Below are 8836 nucleotides of genomic sequence, written 5' to 3'. Positions count from 1 at the left end.
CCTTCCCCCCCCAACCCCTTCCCCCAGTGTCCCCGCACTATGCCGTGGTCCGGGCCGAGCCGGGCCGCCCGAGGATCCCGATAGGGTTATCTGCTCGGCACCGACCCCTCGCCTGGCTCGGCTACGTCGGCTCCGCCGGGGTCGCGGCCGCTGCCGGCGGCGCCCGGGGGCACCGGGACACGGCTCCGGCCCCGCAGGGGCTCCGGCCGGGCTGAGGGGGTCCCCGCTCCGGTCCGCAGCCCGCTGCCTGCCGTATCCTGCCTGCTCTGCCTGCTCCTGCCTGCCCCCCACCTGCCTGCCTCTGTCCCCTCCGGTGCCGACTTTCTTTCTGGCCTTTTCTTTCTGAGCGTGTTTTCTTCTTTTCCCCCTTTCCTTTCGTTTCTTTCTACTTTTCTTTCTTCTCCTCTCCTTCTCCTTCTCCTTCTCCTTCTCCTTCTCCTTCTCCTCTCTTCTCCTTCTCCTTCTCCTCTCCTTCTCCTTCTCCTTCTCCTTCTCCTTCTCCCTCCTCTCCTTCTCTTCTTCCTTTTTTCCTTCCTTCTTTCTTCCTTTTTTCTTCCTTCTTCTTCCTTCTTCCTTCTTTCCCACTTCCTCTTTCCTTCTTTCCACTTACCTTCTTTTTTTTCCCAACTTTCCTTCTCTCTTTCTGTCTTTTCCTTGCTTTCCGCTTTCCTTCTCTCTCCTTCCTTCTGTCTTCTTTTCTTTCATTATCTCTTCTCCCTTTCTGTGTCCTTTTTTTTCCCCCCTGTCACTTTCTTAGGCTTTTCTCCTCTTTTTTCATCTTCTTTTTCCTCTTCTGCTCTGTTTCTCCCTTCCCCCCCTGGCTCCCCCCTTCTCCCTCCTTTCTACCTCTTCCTTCTCTCCTCAACCATCCCTTCTCCTGCGCTTGCTTTCCTCCCCTTTCCCTTCCCTCCCGGCCACGGCACCACAGCGCTTGAGGGAGATGAATGCTGCAATCTCAGGGCAGGGAGGTCACCCAGAGCCCCCGCTACCCCTTGTCCTCCCATAGCGCAGGGTGAGAGGCTCTCCCCAACATCCCCCCCCCCCCCCCCCCCCCCCCGCCCAGGTCCACAGATGGAGGGGGGGACCTGCAGGACCAGCGCAGGACCTGACTCCGCTCTCTGTCCGCAGGGAGCGAGGTGTCCCAGGAGAGCCTGCTCCTCCACGGTCCTTCGCCCGCAAACCCAAGCGCATCCGCACCCGCCTTCTCGCCCTCGCAGCTCCTGCGCCTGGAGGCGGGCCTTCGAGAAGAACCACTACGTGGTGGGCGCCGAGCGCAAGCAGCTGGCCAGCAGCCTCAGCCTCTCCGAGACCCAGGTACCCACCCCGCAGCCTCCGTCCTCCATCCTCCTCCGTCGTCCCTCGAGCTTGGCAGCGGGCGGCGGCGACGGCCCCGACCCCACGCAAAGCTCAGGCTGCGCTTTGTGAAACCCGCTGGGTTTGTCCGGGAATCCCGCGTGGAAACCGAACCGTGCGGGTTCGCGTGGGCTCGGGGTAGGTTTGGGGCTGGGTTTGATGTTTTATAGGGTTTTTTTTTGCTGCAGCGTTCGGTTGTTACAGTCGTCCCTGGCAGAGCTCGGGGCTGGGAACGCCGTTTTCCATCGTGCCACTCTCCGGAGCGGTTTCGGTGTTATTCTTGCTTGCTCGGGTGTTTCCCCCCCGAGCAATATAGGGTTTTAAAAAATCCACTTAAAAAAGCAGCAGCAGCGCGAGGCCTTTCCCGGAGAGCTGCAAAACCCCTCTCAGTTGTGCGGTGTCGTGTCGTACGCGAACACCGCGGTGCCCGAAAGCGGGCTGGGCGCCTGCCGCAGGGCGTTGCTTTCACCTGCAACTTGCTGGGTTTTAGAAAAGACTTTTCACAGGCGTTTCGAGACCCAGGAGAACCGTGGGGATGAAAGAAAACAGGAAAGTGTACGGCGCTGGGGGAAAACAGGGGGGTCGGGGCTGAGCATCTCTGTGCATGCCCGAGCCCCGTGTCCTGACAAGCAGCTAGTCCCGGGCGAGGGGACGCTATTTCCCATCACATTCAGTGACTGAGTCGGTGGAGAAAGTTTTTCTCCAAATTCTGGCTAGGTAGTTTGGCCTGTGTTCTGAATTAATTTCATTTTTAGCCTTTAATTTAGTTGGAAAATAAAGCTAGAGCTGTGGGTGTTCCTGGTACCCACCCGGCTCATTCTTGCCCAGGCTCTGCCAGGCAAAACCCTCCAAATTCATCTCAGCGAGAGGGAAGTTACTGGGAGGGAAATACCACGGGGACAGCGGGAAATCGGGGAGGATGGACCGAGTCCACAAAACCCAGCGGCCGTTTGTATCCTGATGCTGGCGTTATCCTGACCCCACGGCTCGTAGCTGGCACCCCCACTCGGGTCCAGTCCTGGCTGCTTCTGTCACCTCTCCGGGCTGGAAATGATGTTAAAAGGAGAAAAAGATCCCTAAAAAAAGCCCAAATGTCAAAACAAACAGGGGCTTGTCCGGGCGGGAGGGGCAGCTGCAGGATGCCTGAGGGGGAGCACAGCGAGTCCCCCAGATTTTGCATCATTGCTCCGAGCCTAAATGCGATAATGCAATTTATTAGGCAAAAAGCAGAGGCATCCGTGCCTGAATCCGGGTGGAGCTTTAGGAATGGAAAGAGGAAATACAGATATATTTAAATTTATTTTTTTAATGCACGGCAGCATATTTTATAGCCTGGTATTTCCACAATTTTGGGAAGCTGCCGCAGCCACTCGGCACAGGGAGTGAGAGCGGGGCAGGGCAGGGGGCTCCCGGGGCCAGAGCACTGGGCTCGGGGTGGCAGCAGGCACCAGCAAAGCGTCCCCAAAGGCAGCAGCGGGTGGCAGGGGGCCCGCGGCGGGGCAGGCTTTGCCCCTTTCGGCATTTTGGCTTTAGAAAAAAAACATCTTTTTTAACATCTTCTTTTAATTACCTAGAGGGAAGTAACCCCAATGTGCAGGGGGATGTGATATGGGATGGATGTCGAAGTACTGGGGTGGGAGAGCCAGCCTGGCTGGTGGCTGTACCAAAATCAGGCATCATCATCATCACCATTATTATTATTATTATTATTATTATTATTATTATTATTATTATTATTATTATTATTATTATTATTCCAGTGACAAATCCTACACGCACACACAAACGTCCCGTGGAAAACCACCCCCTGTCCTCAGCAACACGCATCCCCAGTGTGACACTGGATGTCACAGGCATGTTTCCCCCACACACACCCCGCAGCTCCCCAGCCCCACGTCCCAACCCACGGGTGGGGGGAGTTTTAGCACTTTCCAGGGGGTTTCGCAGCTCCGAGGAGGGGGGCTGCTGGTTACAGCTGTACCTGACCCTATTGCCCGGCTGCTTTGCCCCCTGGAAAAGGGAACTTGGCCCTTTGGGCTGTGCCCCAGCCGGGGAGCAACACCTGGAGCAGCCCAGGGGGAAGGTGAAAAGGGTACGGGTACCTGCCCAGCGCCAGGAAACGCCTTGGGATATAGGGTGGGGAAGGGTGGAGGGGTTTAACCCCTTCCCGTCCTTTCTCCTAACAAGGAGCCGCGTTAGGCTGGGATAAGACAGGCCTGTGCAACCACAACCAAAAAAAAAAAAGGGGGAATGGGAGAGAATCCAGGGTCCCGAAGCAAACGTGAGTGTTCCAGAAGTGGGATGAGGCTGGAGTGCACGTAGGGAGGGCTCGGCGGGGGGACGTGGGGGGACGCGGGGTGGCCTGGGCAGAAGGAGCCGTCGGTGGAGTTTTCTGGGTGACGGGGTGAGGCGGGATGGGGACACGGTGTGCGTGAGGCGGGTGGCATCACGGCGTGCCAGGCAGCGGGGCTGGCGTGCGGGGGGTGGGACGCCTGTGCTGGGTGGGCGAGGGTACCACGCTGGTCACGCCAGGGTGGGCACCACGGGCGGTCACATTGCCGTGCCCATCGCCGGTGGCATCAGGTCTCTTCACCTCCCAGGGGAGCGTGCTGGGCCGGGAAATAACTTCCCTGGGTTAGTTTTGCTCGGTGCAGCTTGGCCGCCCAGGCAGAGCCTCTCCATCCCCGGCGGCACGTGGTGCTGAGCCCCCCTCGGGGTCTCAGATCTGCCATCCCAAAGCAAAGGCCTCACCTTGGCTCCTGCCCAGCGGGAACTTTGGGGTGGTTATGGGGGCTCCACAGATCCCACCATCCCCTCCCAGCTTTGGGGTGGTTATGGGGACACCACAGATCCCACCATCCCCTCCCGGCTTTGGGGTGGTTATGGGGGCTCCACAGATCCCACCATCCCCTCCCGGCTTTGGGGTAGTTATGGGGGCTCCACAGATCCCACCATCCCCTCCCGGCTTTGGGGTGGTTAGGGGGGCTCCACAGATCCCACCATCCCCTTCTGGCATCCTGCGTGCAGGGATGGAGGCACAGCAGCCCTGGCTGGTGGGTCGGGGCTGGCCGGGCATTGCAGCCAGGCTGGTGGGAAGGGTAATAATTAACCGAGCGAATGCCTGGGAATCAGGGGAGGAGAAAGATGCACGTCCCAGATACGACTGGAGAGCAGAGGCATGGCAAAGCCCAGGGCTGGCACTGGTCCCCCCTGCCGAGGACTGTCCCCAAAAGCAAGCTCTTAAAAGTTTCGGGGTGTTTTTAGAAGAGAAGTCCCAGCTGGGGCTGCAGGCGTAGGCAGGGGCACAGCGCTGATGCCCGGGGAGCTGCGCTGCCCTTCGAGGTGGTGGCAGGTTTGGGTGACAGCACGGCCCGAGTGGTGTCACCGTGTCTAGCCCCAAGAGACGGTGGGCCTGGTGCCTCTCCGTTCCCGTCCAGACTCATCCCCTCGCTCTCAGCCTTTGACCGAGGGGTTGGGGACCTCAGCCAGGGGAGGTGCCACGAAGCCACTGGATTTTTGTCCCCAGCTTGGCGGTGGCAACGTCACCTTTCGGCCCAAGCTGATTCCCTGGGTGCCGTTGGCATCGCCAGAGCACAGCGTAGACGTGGTGTTGCACGGGTGGGCGAGCATCCCGTGTGCAGGCGAAGCAGCGGCCGGGAGCTGCGTACAGAGGCAGGACTGGGATGCAGGAGCCACCCAGGGCCTGTCCCCATCCCGCAGCAGGAGCGTGGGGACAGTAGTGACCCTGGAGGGCAGGGCCAGCCCCGGGGAGCGGCTGGGCAGGGACCCTGGGAGCGTCACCGCGGTGGGATGCACAAACAGCCGGCATGACAACGGTTAATGCGGCGAGGGTTTGGGAAGGGATAAAACCCCCCGAGCTTGGGGGGTTTAAACCAATTACTCTTGGAGTCAGGATGAGGCATCGTAGGGGGCAGCTTATCCCCCAGTTGCCCACTGTGAGGTTCTCACACTTCTCTCATTGTGGCTTCTGGCCTGTTGGAGTGAGGGAGACGGTATCGGAGGGGTCAGGGAGCCCATCCAGCCTGGAAACCTCCCCATTCCTGCAGCCCAGACAGTCGGGAAGCGCCGGGGAGCCTCATCCCGCAGGAGACGGCCGGGTTTCTCCCAGCCTGAACCACAGAAAGGCTTTACGTGCGGGAGCCGCTTCACACCCACCCCTGATTTCCACAGAGCCTCACTCAAGCATCTTAATTGCTTTATGCCTTAGTTTCCCCTTCTATAATTTAGGGATAAGGCAACTTCCCTGCTCCCAGAGGGCTGAGAGCTTTAATTAAAGTTTGCAAAGTGCTTTGCGGTGCTTGAATGAAAGGCGCCAGCTCCGTATTGTTCCAGAAATGCCCCAAAGCTAGGGAAGCAAATGGTTTGAGTCCAGGGCGGGGTGAAGGGGGGGGGACGACTGGGGGCGGTTTATAATATACCCCGGTGCCATAAAGCAGCTGTTTCGATAGACTAAGCCCGCCTTCAAGTCAAGGGCTGCACCCTGCGAGGGTTTGGCTCACCTGGGGGGATGCAGCGAGGTGTGAACGCTCTTCCCCGCCCGCCTGCCCAAGGCTCCAGAGCAGAACACGAGCGTCGCCTGCGATTAATGCAGAAGGAGAAGGGGGGAAAGGGGCGGGGGGGGGGGGACACGACGACGACAGGGAGGAGGTTGCGGCTGGAGGGGCTGTGGGTATCGCACCTCCGGCGAGTGGGTAAATGCTTCAGCCTGGCCCAGGCTGGGCTGGCGGTGGTGGCCGAGCAGCGGCACCTAGTGTCCTGGGGCCTGGGGAGCCGGGCAGCATCCTGCTCCGCTGCCGGCGGCATCCCGCATCCCGTCTGCAGCATCCCGCATCCCGTCTGCAGCATCCCTCATCCCGTCTGCAGCATCCCACCCCACTGCCTGCAGCATCCCGCATCCCGCCTGCAGCATCCCGCATCCCGTCTGCAACATCCCGCATCCCGTCTGCAGCATCCCACCCCACTGCCTGCAGCATCCCTCATCCCGCCTGCAGCATCCCGCATCCCGTCTGCAGCATCCCACCCCACTGCCTGCAGCATCCCGCATCCCGTCTGCAGCATCCCACCCCACTGCCTGCGGCACCCTGCATCCCTGGCCATAGTATCCTGCACTACCACCTGCAGCCTGGGTGCAGCATCCCACATCCCTGCGTGTAACATCCCACGTCCCCGAGTGCAGCATCCTGCATCCCCAGGTGCAACACCCTACACCGCTGCCACAGAATCCCTCATGCTTGGGTGCAGCATCCCGCCCCACTGCCTGCAGCATCCCGCATCCCATCTGCAGCATCCTGCACCACTGCTTGCAGCACCCTGCATCCCTGGCCATACTATCCTGCACTACCTCCTGCAGCATCCCACATCCCTGCGTGCAGCATCCCACATCCCCAGGCACACCCCGCATCCCCAGGTGCAGGGCATCCTGCATCGCGAGCCGCATGGCTGCCCGCAGCATCCCCCACCACCCACGCCGGGGGTGCTCGCAGCACCCCAAACTGACCGCTGTGGCCGTGCTGCCGCATCCAGCCCCCATCACGGGCCGTGATCCTGGCACCGGCAGCGAGGGCGCACGGGGTGGGAGCAGGGTGTTGTCTGCGAGGCTGGAGACCCTGGGACAGTGTTGGACCACCATCATGGTGGAAAAGATTTCCTTGAACCTGAATGGGGTTAATTAATTATGTAGAACTGTAATTATAATCTATAATTAGCGATCTGGCTATACACAGTCCAGCCCGAGCCTGCTGAAGCCGCCCCGGCCCTCGCCGGGGGTGCAGGGATGGCTCTGCGTGTCGCCCCACGCTGCCGCCGGAGCTGCGGCCGCTGCGCCCCTGAGCACCCCGACACCGGCGACCCAACGAGACGGGGCCGGGTTTAGCTGCTCCCTCCGTGCTGCGCCGACCGGGGCGCAGCCTGGACACCGCGGCGATGGGCAGTGCCGTAAAGAGGGTCCCTGCTGGCCCCCGTGTCTGAGCGTCCTTCACTCGCCGTGGGGGGTTCTCCGAGGCCGGGACGTGCAGCAAAGCGGAGCTGGGAGGTGGCAGCACCCTGCGACCCGCAGGCAGCACCCCGCACCCTGCGACCCACCGCGTTTGTGGCCCCCATCCCACCCTTGCTGCAGGCAGAGGGGAAACTGAGGCAGGGCAGGGTGGCCGTGGAGGGACGGGGACTTCTTTTTTTTTGCCGCTCGCTCTCTCTCTGTCGGAGGAAAGTTGAGCTTGCTGCCGGGGAGCAACGCCGTCCCTCGCTGGGGCTGGCTGTGCCGGGACCCCTCCCCGCCGCGAGCACCCGTCTCGTCTCTCCCCCAGGTGAAAGTGTGGTTCCAGAACAGGCGGACGAAATACAAACGGCAGAAGCTGGAGGAGGAAGGGCCCGACTCGGATCAGAAGAAGAAAGGTTCCCACCACATCAACCGATGGCGCCTCGCCACCAAGCAGTCGAGCGGAGAAGACATCGACGTCACCTCCAACGACTAAGGCAGGGACAGGCTCCTGGTGCAGCCACCATGGAGAGGAACCCGGGGGAGGAGGAAGGGGGGACACTGGTGGCATCCCCAAACGAACTCTAAGGACGTCGCCAAAGCCGCCGCCGCCGCCGCCACCCGCTGCCTTTCCTCCGGGGCGCCCGGTCTGACCGGGGACCCGCACCCCGTCCCCCCCCCGCCACCCGGGGCATCCCTCGGAGGTGCTTTTCGGGAAGCTCCCGCCGCCGAGCCGAGGAGGAAGAGGAGGCTGCCAGGGCGCCCGCGGCCCCGGGACGCGACCGCGCATCCTCCTCCGCGCTGGAAGCCGTCCGTCAGCCATGAGATCAAATAAAAACGTCCTACCTAGAAGCTCAATGTACCCAACCCCGGTTTCATTTTCCTTTTAAATTTTTTTTCATTTTCCTTTTTAATTTCTATTTTTTCCTATTTAATTTTTACTTTTCCCTTTTTTTTTTTTTTTTCCCCCCCACCTCCCTCCTTTTCTCCATTGCTGGTTTGTTGGTTTTATTTTTTTTTTTTTTTACACAGTTTCATTTTAATTTATTCTTTTATTTTTGTGCCTGTGTGCGTGCGTTCCCCGTCGTAGCTAGTCAGCAGCTGTAGTGTGTGTTACTGCGTGGTAATAAAAAGCAAAATGTGCTGGAAACCTGTTTGCTTGCCTCGGCGGAGGTGGGGGCAGGGGGGGGCGACAAGGGGACCGTCCCCCTCTCCCATCGCTGGCTGTGGGGACACTGGTCGGGGGGTGCCACGACTGGGTGTCACTGGCGAGGGGTGGCTCGAGGAGACCTCGGCGGCCCCATCGCGGTGGGTGTTTGGGGCGGTGAGGCTGGGGGGGTCCCGCCGGGGTGGCCGCAGGTATGAGAGGTATGTGAAGGCTTCGGGGCCGGCAGCTTCACACCTGCGCCGGGGATTGAATGTCGGGGAGAGGCTCCACACAGCTCCGCTTGCCCCCACCCCGGAACATCCCCCCCTGCGCCAGGGGGA

General features: G+C 60.6%; 1 protein-coding gene across 1 annotated transcript in view; it reads left to right on the top strand.

Moving 5' to 3' along the window:
• Positions 1 to 7844, top strand: part of LOC147415735 (homeobox protein EMX1-like) — a 9200-nt gene extending 1356 nt beyond the window's left edge. Inside the window, 3 exon segments of the mRNA XM_086464619.1 lie at positions 1129 to 1232; positions 1234 to 1314; positions 7677 to 7844. Of these exon segments, the coding sequence (XP_086320745.1) occupies positions 1129 to 1232; positions 1234 to 1314; positions 7677 to 7844 (353 nt within the window).
• The last annotated feature ends 992 nt before the right edge of the window (positions 7845 to 8836 follow it).

Source organism: Leptosomus discolor, chromosome 4, assembly GCF_034619465.1.
Source record: "Leptosomus discolor isolate bLepDis1 chromosome 4, bLepDis1.hap2, whole genome shotgun sequence".
Classification (NCBI taxonomy): Eukaryota; Metazoa; Chordata; class Aves; order Leptosomiformes; family Leptosomidae; genus Leptosomus; species Leptosomus discolor.
The sequence above is the reverse complement of the archived record's forward strand: the minus strand, read 5'-3'. Positions and strand labels throughout refer to the sequence as shown.